At 48.4% G+C, this 26,361-nt stretch overlaps 11 protein-coding genes across 11 annotated transcripts; 4 read left to right on the top strand and 7 right to left on the bottom strand.

Annotated features, from left to right (window-relative positions):
- Positions 1 to 1,214: 1,214 nt before the first annotated feature.
- DEU56DRAFT_895553 (phosphatase 2C-like domain-containing protein) lies at positions 1,215 to 2,688 on the top strand (the record flags this gene model as incomplete). The annotated part of the gene is made up of 4 exons (XM_041356389.1): positions 1,215 to 1,535; positions 1,607 to 1,963; positions 2,023 to 2,190; positions 2,243 to 2,688. The coding sequence occupies exons 1-4, from the start codon at positions 1,277 to 1,279 to the stop codon at positions 2,686 to 2,688; spliced, it is 1,230 nt and encodes a 409-aa protein (XP_041202107.1). The 5' UTR covers positions 1,215 to 1,276.
- On the bottom strand, positions 2,667 to 5,328 carry DEU56DRAFT_838618 (uncharacterized protein). The gene is made up of 8 exons (XM_041354887.1): positions 4,990 to 5,328; positions 4,147 to 4,853; positions 4,063 to 4,095; positions 3,309 to 4,014; positions 3,233 to 3,257; positions 3,083 to 3,179; positions 2,927 to 3,029; positions 2,667 to 2,876 (listed from the first exon to the last, which is right to left on the bottom strand). The coding sequence occupies exons 1-8, from the start codon at positions 5,299 to 5,301 to the stop codon at positions 2,814 to 2,816; spliced, it is 2,046 nt and encodes a 681-aa protein (XP_041202106.1). The 5' UTR covers positions 5,302 to 5,328; the 3' UTR covers positions 2,667 to 2,813.
- A 110-nt stretch (positions 5,329 to 5,438) lies between these two features.
- On the bottom strand, positions 5,439 to 7,296 carry DEU56DRAFT_930506 (uncharacterized protein). Its single transcript, XM_041358691.1, has 7 exons — positions 6,973 to 7,296; positions 6,802 to 6,920; positions 6,588 to 6,749; positions 6,443 to 6,518; positions 6,268 to 6,390; positions 6,035 to 6,219; positions 5,439 to 5,979 (listed from the first exon to the last, which is right to left on the bottom strand). The coding sequence occupies exons 1-7, from the start codon at positions 7,040 to 7,042 to the stop codon at positions 5,707 to 5,709; spliced, it is 1,008 nt and encodes a 335-aa protein (XP_041202105.1). The 5' UTR covers positions 7,043 to 7,296; the 3' UTR covers positions 5,439 to 5,706.
- Positions 7,297 to 7,352: 56 nt separating this feature from the next.
- DEU56DRAFT_918920 (glycoside hydrolase family 3 protein) lies at positions 7,353 to 9,995 on the bottom strand (the record flags this gene model as incomplete). The annotated part of the gene is made up of 8 exons (XM_041358194.1): positions 7,353 to 7,654; positions 7,707 to 8,088; positions 8,140 to 8,686; positions 8,737 to 8,932; positions 8,986 to 9,001; positions 9,055 to 9,154; positions 9,216 to 9,709; positions 9,768 to 9,995. The coding sequence occupies 8 exons, from the start codon at positions 9,993 to 9,995 to the stop codon at positions 7,353 to 7,355; spliced, it is 2,265 nt and encodes a 754-aa protein (XP_041202104.1).
- A 1,893-nt stretch (positions 9,996 to 11,888) lies between these two features.
- On the top strand, positions 11,889 to 12,674 carry DEU56DRAFT_895539 (uncharacterized protein; the record flags this gene model as incomplete). The annotated part of the gene is made up of 4 exons (XM_041356388.1): positions 11,889 to 12,056; positions 12,112 to 12,213; positions 12,279 to 12,424; positions 12,467 to 12,674. 4 exons carry the CDS (start codon positions 11,889 to 11,891, stop codon positions 12,672 to 12,674), a joined length of 624 nt encoding a protein of 207 aa, XP_041202103.1.
- A 316-nt stretch (positions 12,675 to 12,990) lies between these two features.
- DEU56DRAFT_145603 (Isy1-like splicing factor) lies at positions 12,991 to 14,560 on the bottom strand. Its single transcript, XM_041344763.1, has 5 exons — positions 14,445 to 14,560; positions 14,194 to 14,386; positions 13,962 to 14,133; positions 13,715 to 13,905; positions 12,991 to 13,661 (listed from the first exon to the last, which is right to left on the bottom strand). The coding sequence occupies exons 1-5, from the start codon at positions 14,445 to 14,447 to the stop codon at positions 13,216 to 13,218; spliced, it is 1,005 nt and encodes a 334-aa protein (XP_041202102.1). The 5' UTR covers positions 14,448 to 14,560; the 3' UTR covers positions 12,991 to 13,215.
- Positions 14,561 to 15,079: 519 nt separating this feature from the next.
- Positions 15,080 to 15,947, top strand: DEU56DRAFT_747895 (Alpha/Beta hydrolase protein; the record flags this gene model as incomplete). Its single annotated transcript, XM_041349305.1, has 3 exons — positions 15,080 to 15,206; positions 15,261 to 15,655; positions 15,717 to 15,947. The coding sequence occupies 3 exons, from the start codon at positions 15,080 to 15,082 to the stop codon at positions 15,945 to 15,947; spliced, it is 753 nt and encodes a 250-aa protein (XP_041202101.1).
- A 1,025-nt stretch (positions 15,948 to 16,972) lies between these two features.
- On the bottom strand, positions 16,973 to 18,449 carry DEU56DRAFT_930478 (uncharacterized protein; the record flags this gene model as incomplete). The annotated part of the gene is made up of 6 exons (XM_041358690.1): positions 16,973 to 17,260; positions 17,315 to 17,718; positions 17,789 to 17,939; positions 18,008 to 18,103; positions 18,159 to 18,372; positions 18,400 to 18,449. The coding sequence occupies 6 exons, from the start codon at positions 18,447 to 18,449 to the stop codon at positions 17,120 to 17,122; spliced, it is 1,056 nt and encodes a 351-aa protein (XP_041202100.1). The 3' UTR covers positions 16,973 to 17,119.
- Positions 18,450 to 19,051: 602 nt separating this feature from the next.
- DEU56DRAFT_747837 (general substrate transporter) lies at positions 19,052 to 21,159 on the top strand (the record flags this gene model as incomplete). Its single annotated transcript, XM_041349300.1, has 9 exons — positions 19,052 to 19,247; positions 19,309 to 19,391; positions 19,453 to 19,614; positions 19,686 to 19,947; positions 20,021 to 20,115; positions 20,171 to 20,282; positions 20,333 to 20,584; positions 20,641 to 20,799; positions 20,852 to 21,159. The coding sequence occupies 9 exons, from the start codon at positions 19,052 to 19,054 to the stop codon at positions 21,157 to 21,159; spliced, it is 1,629 nt and encodes a 542-aa protein (XP_041202099.1).
- A 359-nt stretch (positions 21,160 to 21,518) lies between these two features.
- DEU56DRAFT_984772 (uncharacterized protein) lies at positions 21,519 to 23,462 on the bottom strand (the record flags this gene model as incomplete). The annotated part of the gene is made up of 8 exons (XM_041360006.1): positions 21,519 to 21,726; positions 21,775 to 21,823; positions 21,879 to 22,241; positions 22,295 to 22,527; positions 22,589 to 23,105; positions 23,158 to 23,250; positions 23,303 to 23,356; positions 23,407 to 23,462. 8 exons carry the CDS (start codon positions 23,460 to 23,462, stop codon positions 21,637 to 21,639), a joined length of 1,455 nt encoding a protein of 484 aa, XP_041202098.1. The 3' UTR covers positions 21,519 to 21,636.
- Positions 23,463 to 24,215: 753 nt separating this feature from the next.
- Positions 24,216 to 26,304, bottom strand: DEU56DRAFT_838569 (N2227-domain-containing protein). Its single transcript, XM_041354886.1, has 11 exons — positions 26,175 to 26,304; positions 25,873 to 26,113; positions 25,627 to 25,814; positions 25,486 to 25,571; positions 25,363 to 25,430; positions 25,243 to 25,309; positions 25,043 to 25,191; positions 24,892 to 24,992; positions 24,767 to 24,839; positions 24,612 to 24,718; positions 24,216 to 24,554 (listed from the first exon to the last, which is right to left on the bottom strand). Exons 1-11 carry the CDS (start codon positions 26,265 to 26,267, stop codon positions 24,459 to 24,461), a joined length of 1,269 nt encoding a protein of 422 aa, XP_041202097.1. The 5' UTR covers positions 26,268 to 26,304; the 3' UTR covers positions 24,216 to 24,458.
- Positions 26,305 to 26,361: the final 57 nt, after the last annotated feature.

Raw genomic sequence — 26,361 nt, 5'->3', positions numbered from 1 at the left:
AGTGCGAGTCAGAAAAGTCTTTACAAGGGCGGCTAAGGATGCTACCGTTGACAATCTGCGAGGATGCTTTAGCGCAGCTTAACGTGTGGGCAAAACTGTCTTCACCTCTATTTTGCGATCAGTACGTGTTCTGACAAAGGGTTTCGTCGCTGACGTTGCACGGTGTCGTCGTAATGTTCCACGACCCGAGCATGTTGAATATTTCCCTTTTTTCGTCAGTGTCTCCCGGAAAATTCTAAATGCAGCAATGTTCGAGAACAAAACTTTCCCACCAGGTGAAGAAGGCTTTACCTACCCGGACCCATCATTTGTGTTACAATGATTTCCCTGTAGTAGGACTGCAACAGAACTGAGCCGCCGAGGCACCGTTCAACCTGCAACTCCTGGAGGTTACTATTCTAACCGCGTCCTTGCACGGGATCCTACACGACTCCTAAATGCATTTGACGTCAATATTAATGGTCTCGGATGGCAAGGCTTGTGCGCTAAGACAGCGGTGAATGCCAGGAGAATGATCGTCCAGAGATTCATCTAGACCAGTGTCATAAGTCGGATGCCCAGGTTGGTGATGTGAACCTTGACGTCAAAAGTACGAGATTTTCAAGTGAAGTGCGGGTTTACTTTTCGTTTGTTGTTCGCCAGTTCTATGCTCACGCGCTTTTCAGTTGCTAATCAAGAGCCAGCCGAGTGTGAAGCGAGCCGTACGACAATGGCAGCTGAGGCACAAAAACATCTCAACAATCGCGGCCAACAGTAGATGCTACCGCCTTTTCGAGTCGTCCGCTATACTCTCGTCCAATCGACACCACCTACTGCCTCCCGTCGCCCATGATTTCCGGTCGCAACCTCCTGTACGCTATCGCTGCCTATCGCACACGACAATGACCTGGGGATAATGTCGAGGGAACTGCTGCAATGCATGTTCTGGGGCCAATGGCGGGTAATTTTCTATCTTATTCGTGCCTCAAATGGTCTCAGTGTCATGTATGTTTTTATATTATGTTCCAAATCTCCGCGAGAAGTGCTGCAAAAGGAGGTTTAGATGATAGCTCATAGCGAGTACCAGATCTTGAGTAGTATGGTGCTAGCACCTAATACAACAGAACACTAGCTTCCTTGGATAAGATCTAACTAGGGGCGACTAGTAGTGACTAGGATTATTCAAATCAACGGGCCGAAATTTTCACACAGCAGATAACTCTGCTGCACACCGTGACTGGGCCTGGATGTCTTACATAGTGGCTCAGAGTCTTAGTCTTGCCAGCTCACGGAGCACATGCCATCCCTTCAAGTGTTTCGGCGTGCATACATGCCTGGCTATGGCTCTGATTACGGTCCTTGGCGCTATCGTCTCTTTCCCGAGCACGAGCTACGTGCTCAGATCCTGAAACGCTGCACAACTAATATCTCAAGTGACAGAGGGAGCCTTAGTGCTTCTTTTCAGCCTCACGTTAGTTCGGCTAACGAGGACAGATCTCTGATCATGGATTTAAGCCTTCCAAATGGTATCTGGAGCTTGACCTGTGTCTTCGATGGTGCGTAGAGGTACCACAAAGACTTCACCTTCCCCACGCGTGTGACTGATTAAATAGCATCTCCTATATAGGCCATGGAGGGCATGAAACAGCTGACTACCTTGTCGCCGAATTACCCTCCCTTTTAACGGCTGGATTGTCATCTACAATGGCCAACTTGGAGGGAGTTTCCGATGCTCTCACCCGAGCGATTTATGACATCGATGAAGCCATAAAACGGGATTTCCTCGAAATATTCCCGGAAGAAATCGACGAGATAGCTACGATGTCAGATACCACAGTCAAGGCGCGGGTTAATGACCAGTGTTCTGGAGGACTAAATCATCGGAAAGCCTTGCGTTGCATGAGGGGATCCACAATCCTATTAGCGCTCGTTGATCCTACAAAGACACATCTTTGGGTAGTAAATCTCGGTGATGGCGTTGCGGGTAAGCTGAGGTTAAGGTTCATAGGTACAGGCGGAAATAACTGACTTTCACTTGACCAGTGCTCGGAAGTAGACGAGACGCGAATTCACAGTGGAATGCATCTATCTTGAGCGATAATCACAATGGAAACAACCCTGCTGAAGCCGATCGCATCAGACAGCAGCATCCTGATGAACCAGAATGCATTTTCGATGATAGAGTGTTCGGTAATCTTGCCGTTACAAGAGGTAAGTCTACCAAATGTACCGGGTCAGTTGGTCTCACTGATGCGGCGTGAAGCTGTCGGCGACCATGCCTTCAAACTATCTCGCATCTACACCGATAAAATATTTTTGAACGTAGAACCGGGATTTCGTGTCCCTGCTGCGATCAAGTCATTCATTCCACGAAATATGAGCCCACCATATGTCTCGAATCTTGCGAGCGTTCGTTACGTCGACCTTCATGCGCAGTCAAGCTGCGACTACTTCATTCTGATGTGTTCCGACGGGCTGGTTGACCTTTACACGGATGACCCAGATCGCGCCGAACCCCTTACATCTCTCGTCCAGAAGTGGGTGGAAATAGTAGGTGATGTCGTGAGAGATGACATCCAGGAGGCAATGCTGGGCTTGTTAAGACACGCTCTGGGCGCAGAAGACGTCGACAGCGTCTCCCGTATGCTTACCGTTGACATGCCTGTCGCTTACATGGATGACACTACTATCGTCTTACAAGTGCTGTAGTGTCCGATACGAAGGCGTATGCATGTAGGGGGTAACGAATGCAGGATGTACAGATGCCAAGTGCCAAGTGCCAAAAATGCTACGTCTGCAAATAGTTAAAAATTAGGAAGGAGTCGGGTCCTGGATCATCGCAGATCCACGATCTCCAGCGGGATGTCTTTCATTTGCACGTGTCCCTTGTCTGCGTCCTAAACAACTAATAAATAGATGTAGACGGACTACTCCCGAAGCTACGCACTGTGTAGATCGGCACCTCTGGGTGCGGGTGGAAGGCTTCCTTAACATTGCAGTCCAAGACTGTTTGCAAGCCTGGGGGGTCGGTGAGGCGGAAGATTCCAAAGCTAACCGTGAAAAAAATTAATGGCACGAGTGATATGAACAATTTGGAACGCACTTAGGAGTGAACTTTGGGGCGCAAACAACGGCAAAGGATTCTGGGAGCATGCGCTGAAATCCAGAATGTGTATGTAGATCAACTGAGGACATGAAGCCTTTATAGAGGGTCAGGTGAGCGGGTAGTTTTGAGCTAAATTAAAGGACCCACAGGATTGCGAAGGATGCGTGTGAATCTAACGGAGACAATTAGACGCCGAATCACAGGACAGCTGGGGGAAACATACCCAACCCAAAGTGATCAAAGATCGTTCTTCCGTGAATTGCATGACGAGCTCTTCCTCGTCCATAGTGCAGGTATCGCTTGTTGAATGCTGCCTTGGGATCAGGAGCGTTGTGACAGTAAATTTATTTCCTTTATCTTTTCCAAGCAATAGCCCGCAAGTTTCGCGATTTCGCGCCGTATTCAGTGACGCGATAGACAGGAAGCGCGGAAGGCATTCTCGCGGCAAGCTCACAGTCTTCAGGTCGGGTACTCGGACAGGATCGCTGGCTTTACGAGTGATCCGTGCAGACTCTTGGGAAGCAGTCCGATAGCGGTCACCATCAACGTGGTGTACGGGAGGTGGTGGAGGTGGAGGCGCAGCCTGAGGAGCTCGTGAAAGGGAAGAATATGATGTTGCAGAATCATAGTAGCCACCAGAAGGCGGACGCGCCGGAATCTGAGAGTATGGGTATGACGCGGGCTGACTCGGCAAGACAACTATAGATGGATTAGGGAGTTGATTAGTAGACGATTGAGAAGATTCTGGCACGAAAAGTAGCGAAGACCTTCCAAGATTGGTAGGCTTCAGAGTGGGGTAATTGAACATTGATTGCAGAGAAGGTGCATAGCCTTGCTTGAGTTGGTGTTGTGACATTAGTTCTGGGTATTGAATATGTCCGTCCGGTGGAGCAGGTGATGTCGTGGTTACTGGCGCAGGATAAGATGGGCTGAAAGGACAATGAGAATACGTCCAAAATTGACGAGGGAATACTTACGGCTTCAAAGTTGTTGGGGTTGTGGCGTGATTCCTTTACCAGAAAGTCAACAAGTATAAGTATTCAAGATTCGAGGACTCTGACCTTGTTGGGCTCTCAATAGGCATAAGAAGAGGAGCAGCATCTTCATAAAACTGCGGATCGACGAAAGATGGACGCTGGGAGCCGGCTGCGGACGCCGCAGGCATGGGAGAAGGAACATGACTCCGGCGAGCCTCCCGCGCAGCGAGCTCTGCTTCCTCCTGGCGTTTCAGAATACCCTCCTGTTCCCGCCTGCGTCTTCGTCTAATTTCATCTTCGTCTCTTCTTCGGTCTTCATGCTTCCTGAACTCATCATGGTCTCTCCGTTGTTCCTCAGGGCTCACCGGGGTCATAGACCCAGAAGGGGTGCCTTCGCGATTGTACGTCGAATCGCGCAGCTGTGGATTGGCGGCACGCCTAGCAGCTGTCAGGGCATCTTCCTTTTTCTTGCTCCCGGTGTCAATCTGTAGACGCGGTGGCTGTGTCTCGACTGATCGCATAGAATAACGTGCCTCATCTCTCCTTCGCTGCTCCTCACGTTTTCGTTCAACATCTTTGCGAGCTGCTTCTTGTGCTAGCCATCCAGAGTCGTCAAAGGGAGAGCGTCGGCCATCATCTTGTCGCCTGTACTCCGTGTGCCTGCTTCCTTCTGGGTAACCGCTTGATGACGATGGCCTGCTAGATTCGATATCTTGCATCCTCCATCGTTCATGGCGGTCGACGATGATTGGTTTGATTTCACCGAGATCGAGAAGAATTTGATGACCGTTCTGAAAGGGGGGTCAGACAGAGTCAAACTCAGATGAATTTTACGAGTGATAAACGAAGAGCGCATCGTACTTTAACACAATACGCGTTTCATGATCGGAAGAGGAATGATAAAAGCAGCAGGCACAAGTTACTCACAAGACCAAGATTGTGGCGCTGGGTTGGCGACAGTAGAGTGTAGTACTCCTTGTGCATCGGAAGTTTCTCAAGAATTATCGTCGCAGACTTCGCGTATTCCATGAAGGCTTCCTCAAGTTCACCAGCCTCGGCGTACGCTCTGCCAGCCTTCCGGAAGCTATCTGCTTTCTTCAGCCATTGCTTGAGGCCTTTCGAAGGATCCCAAAGGTTGGAAAGAGCACGTTCTGAGAGTTCTGCTATTGTTGAAGGTCTCCGGCTAGATGGGCTCGGTCGCGGGGAGGGTCGGGTCACGTTTGCATAAGGTGAACTCATGATGAATCGAAAGCAAGAGCATCTAAGCACCACCCGCAGCGTAGCGTCCCGACCAGAACGTATTTACCGCATTTAGACCGGAATGCTTCCGTGTTAATGTGGCGGTTCTGGCCACCATCTGGAACTGGATAGACAATTGGCCAAGTACTACAAATACGCTTATTAAATTCATGAAGAATCATCATACAGCTTCTTGCGCAGCACGCCTCTTAGCCCCGAGGTCCATCTAACAATAGCTAACAATACAGTCCATTGTTGTCAACTGCCCGTGGCGAACAAACGAGCATCATAATAAGTTTCGAAATGTTCATGTGAACGCAACAAAATACGGCGAAGTCATAGCAGAACGCTGAGTGTGAGTGTGAATAAGAGGTCTAAACAAAAATCTGGGGAAATGCGCGAAATCTAGGTGAAATTCGGGCTGATCACATACTGCAAGGTTCCTCTTTCAGAGTCTGTTGTGCATATCGATGCTCGGTCTTTGTTCCTTGTTCCGTAGACTGAAGCACCGTCGCTGTGGGCGAAATGGGATACATGGATTTGTAAAGGGCTCATAGGATATTGCCGCGAGCTTCCTTGTTCCGTCTCACTTGTTGTCCTTTTTGGAATGGTCGAGAACCGATTAAATGCGATGCGAATAAGCACCATGTAGAATGCAATCGACATGATCGGCATGCCCTAGCAGATTGAAGATCAGCTCTTTTTGGTAACTGGTGATAACGGGGGAAATCACCATGTCCATCACCACCACCACACCGTTGTTTGAGAAGACGAAACACATTAGAGCGGTGAAGAGTACCACAGAGTATAAAACAGTGGAATCCACCAGCACACGCAATATTGGCATCAAAGAGCTTTTCGTAGTATGCGCTGTAGAGACACTGCGTTCAGTCATCCAGATCCGATATGCCAGTAATCCTGGACATATTCAGGGCATTGGCATTGCACTCACGGAAACATGCTTACCTGAACTCAACAAATTGGTTGCGAGTGTTGAGGCAAGAAACGCCTTGCCCCACTGCACGAGTTCCGTGGCGAATATGCTAGTACCGGCTTGCGAACAATCATAGATCGCGTTAGCACCAGTCGCTGCGAGGCAACATCAGATTATGCTGCTTCCTTAGCATCATTACCACCTAACCTGCGGCGCTGCACCACAACATGCATGGTAGAATGATGACCAGGACGGATTGCCAGACAACATAGCAGCGGTAAATCTTTTATCAGACAAGGCACTTCTATAAGCTCAGAGGGTTCTAAACTAACGGATATAAATATGAACCTACCACCACACCATCAGCAAGTAGTGTTTGCGCAACATACAATGCATTCTTGATCAAATATGCGGCTTGGGAAACATCTTCGAAGAACGCCACTGGCCCGCCTGGGAACGTGTCACGATACTTCACCAGTCCATCTTCGATATGAATGATGTTCACGACCATGTGCTTTGAAGATGTCAGCAGATAACATCAGATGTAAGAAGCAAGAAGCACTGACCGCAGTACTCAGCATCAACAGCAGCGTAGCCACCACAAGGGTAGGGCGATTGATTTCCTCCACGCGCCGTTTGTAGGCCAAAGTTCCGACTGTACACATAAACATGAAGATCGAAAAGCCTGAAGAATACTTTGGTTGGCATGGGACAGAGGAACCCGTTGCGATACTCACCGTACAGAACACCTTCTAGCGATAATGACATTGTGACAGCAGCATCCATTGGTATGCCCCTTGAAGCCATGTCAAGAATAATGCCTACGGTCTGGGAGATGTGGAGGTGCGTGGATCTTCAATTTCACGTATATTGTTATTATACAGAGGATAGGCGCCTGGCGCCGGCTGATTGGAAGAGCCATCACACAACTTCTTCCGCAGCGCCACGCCTTAGCTTCCAGGGCAATCTAACATCATATTCCTCGTCGTCAACTACCCTCGGCGAAAATTTGTAAATCTGGTGCTCAGAGTATCAATTTCCAACTATCCATGTGAATGTAAGTGACGTAACATACTTATCGACGTCGTGGCAGAACACTCCGATGGGCCGTGTGACATCATGAAGTCATGTTATTTTGCGGGAAGGAAGTGAGTTGAGCAGCAGCTCCCGTCAATTCGAATTCGGTGGTCAAAACTCCACTAGTGTCGAGGGAAAGCTTATAACGGCCGGGGTAGAGCCAGAAGTTGCCATTGAGATCAGCTCTTGCGAGATTACCAAGTGTGATTGGTAGCTCAGCTATTGCGGTGTCGCATGGCGCAATGCTGTGAGAGCGAGTGTAACTGACAAGAACCTTGTTAGGGTAGGGAGCATCTCCGTACGCGCCATTGGCGAAAAGAAGAGAAACATAGTCGGATGTCACTGAATGCAGGGAAATGAGGTGGTTGATCACGATAAATTGCAGGTTACATACTATTTCCGGTGTTCGTCACACTGACGACGAGCGTGGCAAACGGTGCGATATCGGAGTATGCAGCATACTTCCCTCCATCAACGAGAGTCTGTATGTTGTATGAATTTGCGGGGGCTTGCACCCACTTGTAAGAGAAGGTGGTGTAGTGCTCGCCATATCCGAATTCATAAACAGGCATGCCGGTGTACCAGATATAGGTACGGCCCGGACTCGTGGAGTTGGGACGGAGGTTCATATCCGTCATGGGGATCTCGTTGACATAGCTTTCTGGATACTGCGTGATAGGAAGGCGCCCAGCAGGTGCAACCTTGCCACTAAGGATGTCGAAAACTGCCTTTCCACCACTCTGACCTGGATACCCTGCCCAAACAAGCGCATTAACCTAATATAATTGTTGAACAATTTAACTGGAAAAAAGTAATTGGTCACTGACAGAAGCATTACCCTTGAGAACAGAGTCATCGAGTTGTCCGCCGCTAAACTGTACCACGACCAAAGGCTTGCCTATCGCCTGAAGCTCAGCAATAAGGTCAAGCTGGGTGCTGGGCCAAGTGATCGTGTAGCGATCCAGGCCCTCAGTCTCAACAGTGAGATCAATACCCCCAGCATATATGACGGCGTCCGCCTCCTTCGCAGCCGCAACGGCGGCAGCAAATCCACTCGTGTTGTTGGATGTAATATTGGTGCCCAACACGTAGGTGACATTATAGCCATCATCCATCGCGCCCATGACCGGGCTGATGAGATAGGGAGCAACACCGGCGTAGTTTCCCTGCATCTGGGTGGTTGCGTTTGCCCACGGGCCAATCAAAGCAATATTGTTGATGCTACTTGAGAGCGGCAGAGTACCGTCATTCTTCAGGAGCACAATACCCTCCACAGCAGCTTGGTATGCAAGCTGTTGGGCAGGAGAAGTATTGACGTTACTCCAGTTGTATGCTCTGTAAGGTTGCCAATTTTCTGGATCAAAGTAACCGAGGCTGAAGTGAGTGTTAGTAAAGGAGCATCACCGTGCACGAAAGCGCCATACCGGACGAGCGAGGCATATTGGTGAACCAGAGATGTGCGTAGGTCGGTCTCTGTGACAAGTGACTCGTTGTATGCGACTGGCAACCACTCTGCGTAGAAATCACCACAATCGAGGTCAGTACCTGCCTTTAGTGCATCTGCGACAGTCTGTTGAGGGTTTGCGTAGTTGTGTATAGAGTAGATGAATTCGACAGCATCTGAAGAGTGTAGCTTGAATATTGGGCAAAGTATTTACTCAAGGACTCCTCACAACAATCACCCGTGATCTGTTCACAGGCCATCAATTAACTGTGTGGGCAAAATAACTTTGAATATATACCCATCGATCTTGTCCGAAGCCGTAGAAACCGCGGAGAATATCTTGAAGCAAGTACGAATCTGCGCAAGAAGGAACACCGTTGACAGCATTGTACGAACACCTAAATTATCAACAGATGGAACTGCATCGGCATATTATAATCGCGCAAGGTGATCACATACATAGCAGCGCCGGCTTTGGCATCTCTATAACAACTCTGGAACGAGGGCAAATAGTACTCCACGAGATCTTGAGAAGTGATCACTGCATTAAAGCCGAATCGAAAATTTCCATCCCAGTCATCGAGATCGTAGCCTGCAAAGTGTTTACAGGTGGAAACGACCTGGTAGTAAGGCTCCGGGTCAACACCACCTTGCAAGCCAACCACGAGGTTGTACACGTATTGGGCAAGGTGGTACGGGTCTTCTCCAGGCGTTTCCTGTCCTCTGCCCCATCGAGGGTCCTTGAATGGATTGATATTTGGTGCAAAGAAGTCTAGACCCGCGAGTCCATAGTTATTGAAGGCCCGTCCTTCCATACCCACAACGCTGCCAACAGACTTGATCAACTCGTCATCAAACGCAGCGCCCATAAGGATTGGTTGGGGAAACGACGTCGCATAGCTGAATTCGCCCGACGTTGAGAAATTGACGCCTGGACTGCCTGCAACTCCGTGCTGGACGTAAGCAAGTAAGTATCGGAAAACTCCGGGCCGGTCTACTCAATTTATTCACCAAGGCTTCTGACCACCACTGGTACGCTGGCAAACCCAGGCGAGGAACCCCAGGAGACGTGTTAACAGTGTTATTGATCAACTCTGGAACAGTGAACAGCTTGGCCAGGGCAGTTGCACGCGCAATGGGGTCCAGAGCAGTGTCGCAGACTGCATTGCCTGCTAGAGGGCCATTTTGGCAATCAGGAAAGCCATAACCTGATACACTATCTGCTACGAGCGCAGACATGAGAACGACGTGCTTTGAACGCCTCATGATGATGATGATATCCTTCGGAGCAATAGGTCACGAAGCTCAATGGATATCGCCGGTATTCGCGTCACTTTTATTTCCTTGGTCTTCGGACAAACTATTCTCCGTGCTGACCATGGCCATGCGTTAAACATCACTCATGAGTGGCCCGCACAGGAACATAAATACAGAAAATGCTAGGGAGACGGGATCTGCTATCAGCGCCTCTCTTCCACGAAATATTGAATTGTATGGGTGTGCTGCCCGTCGTGGAAATAATTTCCTATCACAGCTCGGTAAGAGCAATTCCTTATCAAATTGACCTGGTGACCTTCCCATTTATCATGTCAAGTTGGCTCAAACAGAAGTCCACCATAGCCCAAGCTTTTCTTCCATGCCAATGAACATACTCGGAACATCGCAGAAATTTGAAAATATTGTGTCCGCACATCATCGTCCCTGGTTTTACGAGCCTACTGGTCCGCAATTTAACACCACTTACAACTCAAAAAGTCTCTGGTTCTGGTTGCTTTTGACCACAGTGTCGCGTCTCAAATGTGGAGTGGAGGTGCCGATGCTCATGATGCCGCTTGTTGATACGCTTATGTCCTTACGATGATGCAGGAATCTGCAAGCAACACTCTAAGACCGAATCGCCCATGGTTATTCGTCAGGGAAGCTAAAGGCCATGGATCAACTGTACCGACAATCGCAGGGAGATAATGTCCTCGGCCGTCGGGAGGTGGCTTTGGTGGATAACACAACGGTTCCCGGGGAAAATATCCGGTCACCACCACTACCAGCACGGCAGCACCTCTATATTTCAAGGCAGACGCACGTGTCTATCCGCTAGCGCTTGAATAGTGGGCTGTGACAACGACCAACACACGACGATGGGGAACAGTGGGGAACGTTGTGACGCGGAGAAATTTCGATGAAATCCCTAAATTCTCCGTATCACATCTACACGTTCATGCACTTCACGGCCATACAGAAATGTCTAACGGACATTCTGTTGTATGGAACATTTGTAAACCTTGGCCAGAGAGGAGTATCTCATCTGCGAATGTTGGATACCAAATGTCAGGTGAAATGCTGCAATGACATAACCGAGCCATTGGATAATATCACTTAACGCTTCCTTGGCAACGATCCTGGAACTTCGCTCTAGGGTCGGCTTCTCCTCAGGTACAGAGGGGTGCACGATGGGGAGCCAGGGATCTCCATGATGACGTGACACGCTGATAGATCAACCGCGGAACCGATACGGCTATGAAAGGAATAACCGACCCAGGTCGATGCAGAAGAATCAAGGGGTATCGAAGCGCAGCAGGGTATGATGATGCAGTTAGCTGTACATATCTGGCGTGCAGTTTTACTCCCTCTCATAAGGGAACCTGCCGCATGGTTGGTCTTATCGAAGCGTGTGTGGATTCAAGTGGCGGACGCTTCAGGTAAGAAGTCTTTTATCGATAAAATGTCGTTGACACAATAAATTTTAGATGTGCTCCTGACAAACGCCTGCAAGAAGTATTTCGCAGGCATCACCAATTATACATGACCATCCGAATCAGTCTTCTCCATTGTGGAGACGCCTGCTGGTGATAAACGACAACATCAAACATCAAGCCAAATGCCAAATCGCAGTGGCACACCCAAAGTTTCGCAATGCGAAAATACCGAGGAACAATTTGTCTAGTACGGGTCACGCAGATAAAGGGAGTATCTATCTGGTGACTTCAGGACATATAAATCCACATACAGAGGCTTCACTCACGAGGACAACTATTTTGGCAAGAGGGGATGCTGGTAGGGTCTTGCTGGTTGGAATTTGACTCAGTTAATAATGCTGTCAATCGCAGGTTTTATTGGCAGATATGCTGCGTCTGCATGCTATCCCACACTAGATCTGATACATCTCATATAACTGCTCTCATTCGTTCCCTTAAGAAGGTCGCGTTGCTCAGTAGCGTTGGTGTCACAGCTGCCGTAGGCACCAATGGCGATTTTGATATGCTGGCATCACTTGCCAGCACAGCGAACGTAATCTTAGCATGTGTCCGTTTGAACGTCGCAATTCTGAATCAAGAAATAACTGATCGCTCATGTATAGGCTAACGCTGACTACCTTCATGCAGCCAGAACAATCTTCTTAGGACTGAAAAAGAGACACGAACAGATCATATTATACGATCCTCATTCTTTTCTACTCTGCGTATGTGGTAGCCTATGCCATTTTCCCGCCACTTCAAGAAGTGCCACTAACATTCTTCCAAGTAGTCTGGAACTGGTGCCGATAGTATTTATTCAAACCTATATTTCCCAATGATGGAGTCGCTTCCCAAGACACAACCGCATCGTGAAGCTGACCTTGAAGTCATCGTTGCTGATCAAGGAGGTTGTGGATGTTTTCTTTGTCCACCTTTGTTGCCCATATTTCATAACGAACGCTCGGGAAACATGAACAGGTTACGTACGGACATTTCGCCTTCGACGATATATGACATTGCGAACACACCAGTGGTCTCACTTGGTGTTCAGAATCCGTACTCGAAGCAAATTCCTCGTCTCATCATGCCAGCCTCGACAGAAAATAGGGCCACAGATTCAGCTCGTCTCCGGAAACTCAACCTAACATCCACATCGATGAGAACCTCGCGTGGGCGAAATCTCTGAGGCCTTAGCGGAACCATTGTATGATATGAAGCGGGGGAAAGGTCTTGATCCTACAGTCTTCACGGATGAAGAGGTGCAGAAGTAATTTTTCAGGCCCAGGGCAGGTCTTCAATCACGTTCGAAATTCGCCCATTGTTTACTTACGAAACAATCATTGATAGGGTCACTCGATGGGATCAAACTCTCGCGTGAACGTGAAACGAGCTAGATTAATTGGATGAAATTCAGCGAGAAAGAATCAGGCTTACCCCGGAGTGTCTGTGATTGTGTAGCTGGCTGTCCGGTCCATATAATAGAGACAGGAACTATTTTCCATTGCCATAACCTGCGAGCACTGCGCACTCTAAATGGTCTCCTCGCAGACCGTTCGTACACGGTCTGACATCATGAAGTCTGTTTTGTGGAAAGGAATGAATAATCAACTTCAGATGGCATTCCTGTCGAGAGACATGCAAGAAACAGTTTGGGGGCGTAGAAGACTGTGAAGTAGCAGAGATCAGTGGACATATTAACAACCTATAATCGTACATGGACACTCTGACTACTCCCCAAAATACTCTTCCACCAGTGCTTGTTTCCTTAGGGCCAATAATACGCCCTCCATTTCTTCTCTTGTCGGAAGCGTCGGCGGCATCAGATCTTCCGCCGACAAAAATCCCAGATAAGCAGCGGCTGCGCTCGCATGTGTGCGCATTGAATCTGCGACTCCACTCGAGGGGATGACATCTGCCTTCGTTGAGCCATCCGCATCAGCTTTTCGGGGCCGTTTTGCCTGGTCAGGTACAGCTGCATCCGCATTCACCGTGTCCATCTCGACATCTTCCTCCTGGGCTTTACGTTTAGCATTTGGTGGAGGTTGAGGTAGTGACGACCCGTTTGTTAGGAGTGGTGACGAGCTTGCCGATGATCCACGAGGTATTTTTGGTATCGGGTCGTCAAGAGGAAGGTCGAGGATCTCCCGGACGTTCGTATATTCATCTCGCCATTCTGCGGGATACAAATAAGACATGAAACTGTCCACACTTGTAGGTATAACGTACCTGCTTCCTCTGCTTGACGTTCATACTCCAACAACTTCCCATCTGCTTCGTCCAGGTCGCCAAAGTATGCAGGGCCCTGGTTCATAAACTTTTTATAGAATGCAAGCGCTTGGTTTTCTTCTTCCTCCTCTTGCTTTTTGCTCTGGAAAAGTTCTTTCACGCCTGGTAAATCCTTTGCCCGGCCAAAGTATCTAAGATTTTGTCAGCGACAACATCAAATATCGCTCTAAAACTGGAAAAGACGCACTTGTATCCTTTCGTCCCAGGTACCTCCTTCCCATCATCGTCAAGCATGGCTACATTCCGGCGATAGTTGGCACCTCCCAACGCAATAATCTGGTTCTCCCAATGCCGCTTCTCCCGCATCAATTTGTTGATCTCATCGTTTACATCTCGAACTTCGTAGTCAGTCAAACCAGCTAGTGACAAAGGTTCATATCAGCTTGTTCAAATTCCGAGTCTCCTGCAGAAGGACGCACCATCCTGAATCTTGGACACTTTCCGACTTAGCTCCCTTAGAATTTCTCCTCTCCACCGTTCGCACTCTCTTAGACTTTTGCAGCCGCTCGCCATCTTCGGACGACGATCTGCGCGCGTTCCGAGGCCGAGTTCAGCTGCTTGAGCCTCTCGGAAACGGTACAACATCGACTGTGCTTTCTCTTCATTACGGGCCTAGTTTTGACAACGATGTTTAGTGGTAAATCTGTAGATTATTTATCCTGGTGCGTACCATTGTTGGATAATGTAAGGTGCGAAGTAAGATGTGCAATATGTAAGCCTTTGGCCAATTGTCCTTCGACGCTAAAGGTCAAAGTAAGAACGCAGAGTGGCAACAATCAAGCAACAATTCAATGTTGCAACCCTAACCTTAGTCAGATCTGTTCTGGGAAACCCGCTATCCGGATTCCCACCACCTCCGAGTCCATCTCTGGCTTCAAGCCTCAAGCTAAGCATGACGCTGGCCCAAGCTTGAGCCAGCTCGGGCCCGGCAAGCTGCAAGAAGTAAAATGAATTTCAGCGCTACGCTACCGTAGAAGTTGGGGCTTAGTCGGGGCTGCCCCTCTGTCTCACTCCCTGTGAAGCGGCCTACACTATTGAGAGGGTGGTAAAATCGACTTTTCCTTTATTTACCTCAGTTCACTGGGCGATACACCCCAGTGGCTCTTGCATTTAAGCAGACACAGCATATCCCGGACCCAGTTTGCCGTCAGCCGCAGGCCACTTTCCTTTATCAAAGGGTGACTCGTGGCATCTCAACAGAGGACGCGCACTTTTTCCTACGCGCCCCCTCAATCTCTTAATTCCATACTTCTTCATCCATACGGGCTCCTCTAGCAAAATTGTGACTATCCAGGCCATATTAGCATGTATGTGTCCATTTCGGCGTCCCAGTGGGGTTCTCCCACTGCTCCTAGGAAAGCTCTGCTCATTCATGGGTTGATTTCGTCCTCAAATTCATGGGAGGGCGTTGCTCAGCTATTAGCAGCAGAAGGTCAGGTTTTGTGATACTATGGTGATGATGCTATGTTTTTAACGGGCTACACAGGGTTCTTTGTCGTGGCACCGAATCTCATTGGGCATGCATGGAGACGGGGCACTAACTACCGCGTGTCCACCCTTGTAGAGGACCTCCGACCGTACTTTGTCAAGGACACGTCCTACGATGTGATTATAGGTCATTCTCTTGGAGGCACAGTGGCCTTGTCGCTCATGCCATTCTTGCCCAAAACGAAAGAAACCGCTGTCATACTACTCGATCCCCCCCTCGAGATTGTAAAGGGGACATCCAAATTGCATAAAGGTTCGTTTCTGAATGAGGTTGCGAATGTCAGAACCAACAAGGAGCTGGCTGATAACCATGGTTTGTCACGACGTGACTGCGTGTTACGCGCACTGGGAGTTTCAATGTGCCACCGTACCGTTGTCGAGGGTGTATTTTTGGTAATATTGGAACTGTAGGCATGGCAAATGTTGCTGACACTTCTGCCGTTGTTGTAAACAGCACAACAAGTCATGGTCTTTCAGTGGCCTACTCAAAAACATCCCCCCTAATGTGAAGATCACCATGCTGTTGGCAGATCCGGAGGTCGGCGCCGTTTGTCATTTGGAGCATATCCCCCGTGGTGTTGAGAGATTGGATGTCAAAGTTCTTCCTGGCATCGGTCACTGCATTCACTACGAGTGTGCAAATGCTATAGTGGACGCAATCCCGCTACCGAGAGCAAAACTGTGAGGAGAAACAGTTTTTCATGGCCTAGTTTGTGTCTACGACCTTCTTTTGTAACCTAGCCTGCCTCCGTTCGTACATGGGTGTCACAAAGCATACAGTAGTCCAATTATGCCAAGCTATCAGTCTCAAGCTCGAAAGAAAGGATATCATGGTCCTTTGTTGGCTCAACTCCCTTGAGTTTACGTGTCTGCGACAAGAGGTACCGTCACATTGCAGCACTTTCTGTGTCCTGAAAGAGGCCGCACGGTGCCGTGGAGCGCTTTCGACTCGATAGCAAGAAACCGCCATCAAGTCTTACCCTATCTTCGATTACAACTATGAAATTGATCAGACTCACCACTATAAATGTCACCCGCAGTGACGATGACCAGTACAACTACCGCAGACCTTATCGGCCACACCACCCGGGCCTTCGCCCAGGCTAGTGAGTGCTCTCGCAGCCTAGAGAGTTCTGGACCCTCCTGACGTAAACTCTTATTTACAATCACCGACTCTCAAGATTGCTCCTGTTTCCCATGCTGTTACGTTGTGGGACATGCTTATGAAGGGAATGGATGAGCCTAGGGTGAGCCGGATTCTTTCTCTTGCCTACCGAGTCCGAGTGCTGAATCTTGTGTGTGTTTGCTTTTGCCGGCAAGTTCATGCATGGAAAGTTGTAGCATGATACGTACACGTCGGGGAGAACACTTTAGCACAGCTAGTGTCAATAACACTATCGGTTACTACGAGTTGAGGTAGCCCTTGCGACAGGGCGTTTCATCGCTAGGAGCCACCATCGGGAGGCATGAAAATGTGGAGGTGCGACCCGGGATTCGTTATTCGTGCCAGACACGTCTCAAGTCCTTACCCGTAAAGCCCAGCTAGGTCGTGTTGCCAAGTTGGACGAGATTGATGGGCCTGAGTGACTCAACAATCCGTTGTTGTCGGCTACTAAGCTAGGTATTGTGCCATTGTGCCTTGGTAAGACTCATATTGGGCCAACTTAGGCCAACTTGCGGTGGAGATATTCGACTGAACCGGCCTTCGACGTCGCAAAGTATGTATGATTTCATTTATGCGGAGCTATCGGTGTCAAGCTCTACAGCGAGATGCCATGGTGCAAAATCGTCGCATCTTGATTAATAGAGTACACAGCGCCCTGTGCACTCCACAACGATGAGTAAGTAACCCCCGACTTAGGTGTTTCGCCTTTCCAATATCGCTTCAATCTCTGGCTTGAGGCTCGCCCAAAGGCTGTCGACAGTATGGACTGGATTCCATCCAATCAGCCTAGCCCGTTCCGCCATTGCACGAGAGTTTGACCCCATCCAGCGACCCTGTCAATGTTTGTTTCGTAAGTAAACATTTAACGAACGTGATTCAAGACTTGCCCCGAAGTACTTCTGCATCTCTTCGATCGTGAAGACCGTGGGCTCGGGACTTTTGCCCCGCTTCATATCATACAACAATTTCGCTAAGATCTCAGAGATCTCACCCACGCGATGTTCTCCATTTTCGCCAAAATAATAACCCTCGCGACCATGAGCTGTACCACCCGGGCCCTTCATTGCAGCATCGAAAACAGAGATGTACAGCGTCGCTGTGTCGTCGATGTGAACGTTAGGCCACAGATTCAGCCCTTCTCCGACAACTCCACCCTGCTTTCTGTCCAGGCTGGCTTCGATGAGACGAGGAATTTGCCTTGAGTACGGATTCTGAACGCCAAGTGAGACCAATGGTGTGTTCGCAATGCCATATATCGTCGAAGGCAGAATGATATATGTCCGCACGTAACCTGTTCATGTTTCCCGGGCGTTCGTTATTAGACATGGGAAAATATGGACAGGAAAAGCATCAGCAGCTACCTTCTTTATCAGCAGCGATGACTTCGAGCTCAACTTCACGATGCGGTTGAGTCTTGGGAAGCGACTCGATTGTTGCGATGTCTAGATCGGAATAAATGCTATCTGTAGCGTAGTTCCCGGCAGCATCGTCTATCAGGACACCAGTTCCAGACTAGGTGGAAGAATATCAGCGTCTCTTCTTGAAGGTAACGGGGAAATGTCATAGACTACTATACACACAGTGTGGATAAAAATGGGGACCGTATTGGTCTCTTCGTGTCTCTTTTTCAGTCCTAAGAAGATTGCTCTGGCTGCATAAAGGTCGTCGGCATTAGCCTGTATATGAGCGATCAGTTATTTCTTGACTCGGAATTGTGAGGTTCAAACGGACACATGCTAAGACTACGTCCGCTGTGCTGGCAAGTGATGTCAGCGTATCAAGATCGCTATTGTTGCCAACGACAGCTGTAACACCGACGCTATTGAACAGCGCAACCTTTTCAGGAGAGCGGATGAGCGCAGTTATGTGGAATGTATCAGATTTGGGGTGTGATAGCAATGCAGACACAACAGATCCGCCAATATAGCCTGCGATTGACCGTAAACTGAGTTAAATTCCAACCGGCGAGAACCCACCAGTAGCCCCCGTTACGAAAATGTGTGTCCTCGTTGGTGTTGACATGAGAAAGCTCTCAGTATGTGGATTGGATGTCCACTATGTACATGCAAGCATTCCATTTATCTGCAGGCGCCTCCAAAGTGAAGAAGACGCATTGCTGCCGATAGATGATACCGTGACTGTGTCGCGGTCCGACAATGTCCGACTCGCGGGGGAGATTTTTCGGCTGCCTAGACTCAGACAGTGGTCTCGCGGAGATCACATATGTGGCATCTTCCTCAACTTCCTACTTTGACCGTGACTAGAGTCATATCCTATCGTATCTTGACACATAAGTTATGAGCATCCCGCACAACAGTCTCGGACTCACCAATAGTAATCCAGTACGTACCGGATGCTGCATCATGATATTGATGTGAGGCTGTCCTTCACCGTTATTAATATTTTTAAGTACACGTTATCGACCCCATGATCCCTGCTACAAGACCGTATCCCGGCCACGTGATCATGATATAATACGAGAAAATTGTCTGAATAGAAACCAGTAGAAACCCCATGATGTTCCAAATCATATCCAACTCCACCGGGCGTCTGAGCAGGTATAATAACGCGTTTCAGAACCAAAGTTGTGGCCAGCATACTTGTTGACGCCCACATTTTCCATTATGATCCAGCCTTCCGAGTCTTTCGACGAGAAGCGCCAAACGAAAGACAGCACGCAAGATGAGTTGTATGAAATTACTCGAAGAAACGCAGTTGGGGATGTTTCGCAATACGCAGCTGTAGCTGAGGTCGAGGAACACACAACTTGGTTTGTCTGGTTACTTGTGGCTTGTTGTACTATTTCTGGGTTGTTGTTTGGTATGGGCCGTTTGCTTCACTTTTGAGACGGCGAATGACTGACCAGACGATGTGTCAACAGGTTATGATACTGGCGTAATCTCTGGCACTCTAGTTACCATCAAGGGAGACCTTGGGCCGGCTCAATTATCAGATGGACAAAAGGTGAGCTGGATGGCCAAGACCCAATTCCGTACATTCATGATTAATGACCACGTCATTCTAGGAATTCATCACGTCCGCCACCACATTGGGTGCATTACTGGGGGGCCTTGCTGCGGGTGCTATGTCAGACTGGACGGGTCGTCGACCCGTCCTTGGCATCGCAGATATCATCTTCGTCGGCGGAGCTCTCGGACAGGCTGTCTGTCATACTGTTTGGAGTATGGTATGCTTCCTTCTCCATGCGTGCTCATTGTCTCATTTTCGCAAACTGACCACCAACTTGAACTTCGCTAGATTGGTTGCCGGTTCCTCATCGGTATCGGCGTGGGTCTTGCATCATGCATCGCACCTCTGTATATACAGGAGCTGTCACCTACACGCATGCGCGGGCGCATGGTCGTTCTGAATGTTGTAATGATCACCTTTGGGCAGGTAGTTGCTTATGGAATCGATGCAGGCTTTGCAAATGTGAGTGGTGGTTGGAGGTGGATGGTTGGACTTGGTACAGTCCCAGCCGGCATTCAATTGATATGTTTGGCGTTCTTACCGGAGAGTCGTGAGTTTCTTTGCTTTGTCATTATTCCGCGCCATTTGCTGAGGGATGACTCACAATGACTACCGTTTTGCAGCAAGGATACTTATCCGAAAAGGCAATATAGAGGCCGCGCACAAAGTTTTAAAACGTGTCTACTCGCAAGCTACGGCCGAACAGATTGATTTACAGGTATCTTTTATGTTGGTCGGTGGAGCATTGGCAAATAGTCTAAACTACGTCATAGCTTCAGGTTCTCCGCGCATCGGTACAGCAAAGTGTCGACATCGCAAATTCCACAACCTTCTTCGAGCGCTTCAACTCCATGATCACGGTTCCCGTAAATCGTAGAGCACTGAGTGAGACAAACCCATTGCTTGCGCAGTCTTGCTGTACTCACGTTGCAAAGTCATCGGATGCGGCATGCAAGCGTTCCAACAACTTTGTGGATTCAATACACTTATGTACTACTCTGCATCACTCTTCCAGGAGATAGGGTTCAACCAGCCGACAGCGGTTGGACTCATTGTCAGTGGGACAAATTTCATCTTCACACTTTTTGCGTTGAAGTATATTGATATTGTGGGACGACGGAGGATCATGGTGTTCTCTGCGCCGGGCATGGTTTTTGGCCTCGCCCTTGCAAGCATCGCGTTCCATTGTATGTGTTCTATTCCTTGCAGGGGATGGACCAGATGACGGACTTGGACTTGGTAGATATGACGCTGCATACAGGTGGTGATCTAGTCACCGGCGCGTCTTACTCCAGATCATGGTCAGCGATCGTCCTTCTCTCGATGATCATATTCGTCGCATCGTATGCAACGGGCTTGGGAAACGTCCCGTGGCAGCAAGGCGAGCTCTTCGGTCTCGAAGGTCACATCCATGTTTCTCGAACATTTGAATTTAGCACTGACGTTTCTTGTAGTCCGCGGAATCGGCACATCGCTCTCAACTGCGACGAACTGGGCTGGCAACCTTCTCATCGGCTCTACATACCTCTCTCTCATGGCGAAAATTACTCCCGCCGGTGCGTTTGGGTTCTACGCAGGGCTGTGTCTACTAGGATGGCTATTTTGCTTGTTCTGCTTCCCTGAGACTGCTGGGCTGAGCCTCGAGGAGGTCCAGTGCATCTTTCGGGATGGTTTTGGGATCCGAGAGAGCCAGAGAATGAGGAATCAAAAGCGAGAGATGATGATACAGCAAAACATCAAAGCGGGGCAGGTGGATGCATGATGGGCATGCAGGGATACCGATCACAGCGTAGTAATAACTATAAGATAAGCTAAAGAAGGAACACGTTTTCGACGTTATCCTTTAGCCAACTTGGGCTGTATATATTATGGCAGCTTGCAGCGGTCGTGTGGATCGCTTAACCATCTCCTTGATGTGAGGTTTGCACACTCGTATGGTGACCAATAAAATAATAAATTTGGCCAATACAAACCATTAGTCTCGACTGTGTAAGGTTCAGTTTTTAAAACACATATGATATCATATGTTCATACAATCAACTCAACAGATAATGTACATATCATCCGGCCGGTATATATAGTAGGTACAGCACAGCGTATATACACAATTTATAGAAACGCGCCCCTCTGAGTCCGGGGATGATTCCCTTACCTGCATCCACAAATTCACAAATCCTATGCCCCGGTCGATTATTAGGACCAATCTCACAGTCGACATTGGACTTCACTATGGAGTCTATCAAGCGTCTCGATCAATGATCGATAGCGCAATGGCAATCATGTTATCCACGAAATTGTCCAAGTACGATTTATCATACAAATCGCAGGCCTGGGAATGTATGGTCAATTGTATTGTCAATCCCACAAATAAACTCACAGCCAGATGAATGTGTAATTCAGAACGTAAGGACCAGATATGCGTCATTCTGCCGGGCATGGTGAACAAAATTCGGGTTTTCCCCCAAAAAAAGGTCTACGCACGGACGATCCAAGTCTGTCAATCTGAGCCCAATCCTCATGTCTGAAATTTGCACTGTTGGGTTGTGAGAGCCCAAGGGCCAATTGAGAGGCAGCCTATCCTCGACCTTTTGGAGGTTGGTGATCATGAGAGCATTTGGATTCTCCTGGAAGTTTTGGCTGGATCCGATATGAGGAAGATGCTTGTTAGACAACCGGATCGCGTATTGCTCCCTCAGCCTCGCCATGACCGCAAGTAATTGTGCTTTTGAACTTTCGTTCCAAGGCACATCGGTCGCATAGACGACCATGGGGACCGTGCACATAAATGAGACATGATGTGAACGACCGTTGTAAGGCGGAACCAGAAATCGTAGGTATGATATACTGACCGCCTTTCGTGAATTTCGTATGATCAGTGGCAGTTCCAGACTGCTCACATTGTGAAGTCCAAGATAACGTTTGCCTTGTCCTCGCGAAGGAGTTCTGATTGATGTGCCTGTAGAACAGCAAGTACTTGTGCTGCTTCAAGAAGCTGGGTGACAGTGAAGTCTGTCAACGCCAGTGCGTTGAGAATTTCCTTGAATATTTTCGAATCTAATACTCGGTGGATGCGGACGGATTTCCCTCGCACAAGAACATGATCTCGTTGCGCTACCAGACCTTTTGAGTACTTTAGGGCCGTGAGTACGTTTAAGTCGTGTTGGCAATAGAAAACCGCAATAGTCGTTCACCTGCTGATATTCCATTGCCTGCCGTGCTGCAGCATCCAAGGCCTCTACTTCACTTTCCCACCCGTCCTTTGGACCCCCAGTAGCAGTGATAGGACCGACGGGAAGGTTTCGCCACTCTTGCCCCCAATCAAGGGTGTCGATTGATGTATGAGCATCGGTGGAAATAAGGTCAAAAATGCGATAGAGCGCATTGTATGAAGTGAAACCATCCGCAAGACAATGGGCCGTGTGGAAAAAAATCGAGTGCACCCCACTGGCGCGTAGAACAAGGTGGCAACCAAAATGCTGCTTGTCGATGAGCTCGCCACGATCTGTGTAAGGCAATCGGATTTGGTTCATCGAAAGGACAAAATCGTCGTCGGATATTGATGCTCTGTGCACCGTGAGGCTTGCTTCCGCCCATGTCTTTGCATCTTCAAGAGTGCAAACAGGTTTATAAGACCAAGACCTTGCCATAGGAATGGCCGGATTCGGATCGTGTTTCTCAATGCTCGCTGCTAGAAGCGGAGAGTAAAATCTAAAATCTAATACATCAGCACTAGGTCATCAAATCGCTGTATTAAAACTACCTTAGGAAGCACAGTGCGTTACGGATAGACGGCACTAGGACGTGCAGAGGTATAGTGCATGTAAAGGACACTCCCATGCAATATTCATTTCCGCTTTACGCTGTCAGACAAAATGTTCCTAGGCAGTGTGTTTACGCTCACTTACCCGTCTAACAATTCAGAAAGAATATTGTGCGACAATTCTGATCCATACAGAGGTCTGTACAACTGGCGTTAATTGGTGGAAACTATGAAAAAATTGTACAAGACCTCGTATAGAGCCCAGCATGGAGGGTCCATGGCTGCTCTCCTTCTGTGAGAGACATATTGGCAAACAAGGGACGACAAGGCTTCCAGCTGTAGTTCTTGATGTCCACAATAAAAGCGCTGTCGGTATTTGTCAATGTGTGAATTCACTGGTGATGATTGGACCTGGTTACCAACCGTTGTTCACTGTGGATAGCTGTTCCTATCAGAATCATCGGGAAAAGCGCTGATCCTGAATGTTTAAGAAGACATCTATATTTCTGGTAACTGAATTTGATCTGAGGACTCAATTCGGGGCTGATCAGCAAAGTCGTTCCAAGTGACCTGTGAACATCCACTTTTGTTACTGTGTAATCATCCTGAAATTCATGGTCAATACGGTGGCGGTCCACCAGGATGGTCTGGTCCAGTGGTGAGTTTCCCGTTCAACTGCAACTCCAAGAAAAAATTAGTGCGACTACTACATGCCACGAAATTAATATTAGAAACACCCGCGGATGTGCAGCGTAATCTTGTCTCGCCGATGGCTCGTGAAGAAGTACCTGTCCTTAGCATCGCAGACATCGTTTTTGCCAGCGAAGCTCCCAGTATGCTTCCTGAACCATCTTGGATCGCTTAGTCTCATTTGCCGCCAGATGTTACCAAGTTGAACTTCACTAGATCTATTGCTGAACATTACTCCGTCCGAGTTCTACGCAGGGCCGAGTCTGCCAGGATGATCATTTGGCTTGTTGTGCTTGCCTCAGACTGCTGGAGTGGGCTTCGAGGAGGTCCAGAGCATCTTTCGGGATGGATTTGGAGGACCAGGGATGAGTGAGAGATGATGATGCAGCAAGACATCAAAGCGGGGCACCGTGTCATCGCAGGAAATACCTATCTCAGAGCATATGAAGAACTGCAAGATGACTGCTAATTCTGGAGCTAAGATGACAACAAATAGACGCACGTATCTTGCACGCTTCATCTGAGTCGTCACCATTTTACGTACATAAGGCTGCGCCACAGCAACACGTATCATTCAACAAACGAGAGAAGCACTAATGTCGCATCTATCATTAGGCCTTCGTCGCCGTCCAGAAAGCAGTTTTGTAAACGTATCCCAACATAGACTTGGAATTACTTGTATATGTCGTGTCTATCGTTCGCTCGTTCTGATCGTAGATCGTTCTCGTCAGGGTCACACAGCGGAGTACGATATACAGACTTACAGATATCACGAAGCCGATCTTTTGAGCCAACATTTTAACTTCTTCGAGATCGAGTTCAACCGATGGGTCGTTGGTCGCATTGTTTTCGAAGTGCCAGAGCAACGGGCCTGATTTGTATTGAGTAGGTAAAAGCCAGATAAGGCGTCAGTCCTCACCTGTGTTGATCCACACTCCACCAGGTGCTAAAATCCTGTGAATTATACGAAGGTAGTTGATAACATTCTTTGCCTGAACCAGCTTTGTTAGGTCAGAAAACACCCGAACACAAACAAGCCCGCACAGTGTCAATAAAGAAACATGTCAGAACGGCGTCCCATTGCCCCGCCTGTGGTTCGAAATCGCCTTCCTCGTATTCTGCTCCATAAATCTCCTCGAAATCGCCTGAAACGTTGAGAAGCCACGATACTCAAAGGACCTGTCAATAATCATACCCGCAACCAAGGAGAAATTCGAGCCGCCTGGTAGGGCCGAGGGAAGGACATCGGGTATTTTCACTGGGCGTAACATCGCTTCACGGTTAGGAAGGTTGGAGAAAGAATGGACATAAGGGTATATGGTGTATTGCCCCATTGCGTCAGTCCTGCGACCAAAAATCATATGTTTAGCGCAATAAGACCTCTTCTTTTCTCACCTGTTTAAGATAAGATAAGATGCCAAAAGCATGTAGTGAGAGAATTCATTTCCCTGACAAGCGAACCCTAGGGGTTTGGCTTAGTCTAATTCAAAAGAGCGATACGTGAACTTCGCAAACCTAAATTTGCAACATCATAAGCCAACCGGCCAAGGCCTGCACCAGGAACGAGTACCCGGATGTTTTTTCTGGTGAAATAGTACATCTATGTCGTCAGGATGAAGATTTAGAGTCTAAGCCAACCTTGACTCCGGGGATGGTTTGTCCGAGAAATGCGCAACAAGCGCGTCTTTCATTGGCGTATAACACGTGTCCCGTTCTTCTTTACCCTGTTATGCAATGCAAAGTCACATACGCTACAAAGGGATAGGATCGCTTGTTTACCTCCTCGCTCCAGTCTCGTACGAACTGCTTCAGAGTGCTCCGCAATTTGTCCATGTCGAAGTCCGTAGGTCTATACTTTCCCTGATGAGGCTTACTAACAACTCTGGAATCTGGGGAGACATTTGCATGGTCATGCGAGTGACTGTGTCGGTGATGTGGGTGGCTATGAGAATGTGAATGCACGTCACCTGCATGATATTGATATTGTTAGGCACAGATCAGATTCTTTTCTCGTGCAGTACAAACCATGCGGGTGGTCGTGAAAAGCCCCCGAACCAGCCTTATCCTCATCTGCATCTTCATGAGAGTCGAGATCGTGACCGAAGATCTCGGGGTTTGCAACAATCAGCTTCAAGAATTCTGCATTGACGAGGATAGCTCTATCCACTTCTTGAAGTTTCCGTCGGTACCCAAGGTCATCGAGAAGTTCTTTGTCACCCTGAGGAAGTGTATATATGTCTTTTCGTCGCCTGTTATTGGCCGCTAGCTAAATATGACAAACAAGCTGTTCATAAGCCAGTGCGGTGCGCGATGATCAAAACACCTACCGTGTATTGGGCATATTGTTGAAATGTCGCGATGACATTAGAGAAATGTTTTTGCTCCTCTTCGATGTCAGCGTCCGAGAATACTTGGGACATTTTATTCGAGAGACAGTGCACTTGATCGACGTGATTCGAAGTTACCAAGTCAGAACAGGATAATTATAAATATGCATGGCTGAGTCAGCGGCTT

This window comes from Suillus clintonianus (genome assembly GCF_016758775.1).
Source record: "Suillus clintonianus strain FC179 chromosome Unknown DEU56scaffold_148, whole genome shotgun sequence".
Taxonomy (NCBI): Eukaryota; Fungi; Basidiomycota; class Agaricomycetes; order Boletales; family Suillaceae; genus Suillus; species Suillus clintonianus.
Note: the sequence above shows the minus strand (reverse complement) of the source record. Positions and strands in the feature narration are given on the sequence as shown.

What these genes read in the sequence shown, in the direction of transcription:
- DEU56DRAFT_145603 (XM_041344763.1), bottom strand. An exon ending in AGTGTCCAAGATTCAGGATG is followed by an intron (nt 14,134 to 14,193) that starts GTGCGTCCTTCT and finishes CTTTGTCACTAG; the next exon opens with CTGGTTTGACTGACTACGAA. An exon ending in ACGTCAAGCAGAGGAAGCAG is followed by an intron (nt 13,662 to 13,714) that starts GTACGTTATACC and finishes TGTATCCCGCAG; the next exon opens with AATGGCGAGATGAATATACG.
- DEU56DRAFT_930506 (XM_041358691.1), bottom strand. Translation starts at nt 7,042, where the DNA reads ATGGCTTCAAGGGGCATACCAATGGATGCTGCTGTCACAATGTCATTA. An exon ending in AACCAATTTGTTGAGTTCAG is followed by an intron (nt 6,220 to 6,267) that starts GTAAGCATGTTT and finishes GAATATGTCCAG; the next exon opens with GATTACTGGCATATCGGATC. An exon ending in TGGTGGTGGTGATGGACATG is followed by an intron (nt 5,980 to 6,034) that starts GTGATTTCCCCC and finishes TCAATCTGCTAG; the next exon opens with GGCATGCCGATCATGTCGAT.
- DEU56DRAFT_838618 (XM_041354887.1), bottom strand. Translation starts at nt 5,301, where the DNA reads ATGAGTTCACCTTATGCAAACGTGACCCGACCCTCCCCGCGACCGAGC. An exon ending in AGCGCCACAATCTTGGTCTT is followed by an intron (nt 4,854 to 4,989) that starts GTGAGTAACTTG and finishes CCCCCCTTTCAG; the next exon opens with AACGGTCATCAAATTCTTCT. An exon ending in CAGAGGTGCCGATCTACACA is followed by an intron (nt 2,877 to 2,926) that starts GTGCGTAGCTTC and finishes TTAGTTGTTTAG; the next exon opens with GACGCAGACAAGGGACACGT.
- DEU56DRAFT_838569 (XM_041354886.1), bottom strand. Translation starts at nt 26,267, where the DNA reads ATGTCCCAAGTATTCTCGGACGCTGACATCGAAGAGGAGCAAAAACAT. An exon ending in TCTTATCTTATCTTAAACAG is followed by an intron (nt 25,192 to 25,242) that starts GTGAGAAAAGAA and finishes TTTTGGTCGCAG; the next exon opens with GACTGACGCAATGGGGCAAT. An exon ending in TGGAGTGTGGATCAACACAG is followed by an intron (nt 24,719 to 24,766) that starts GTGAGGACTGAC and finishes AATACAAATCAG; the next exon opens with GCCCGTTGCTCTGGCACTTC.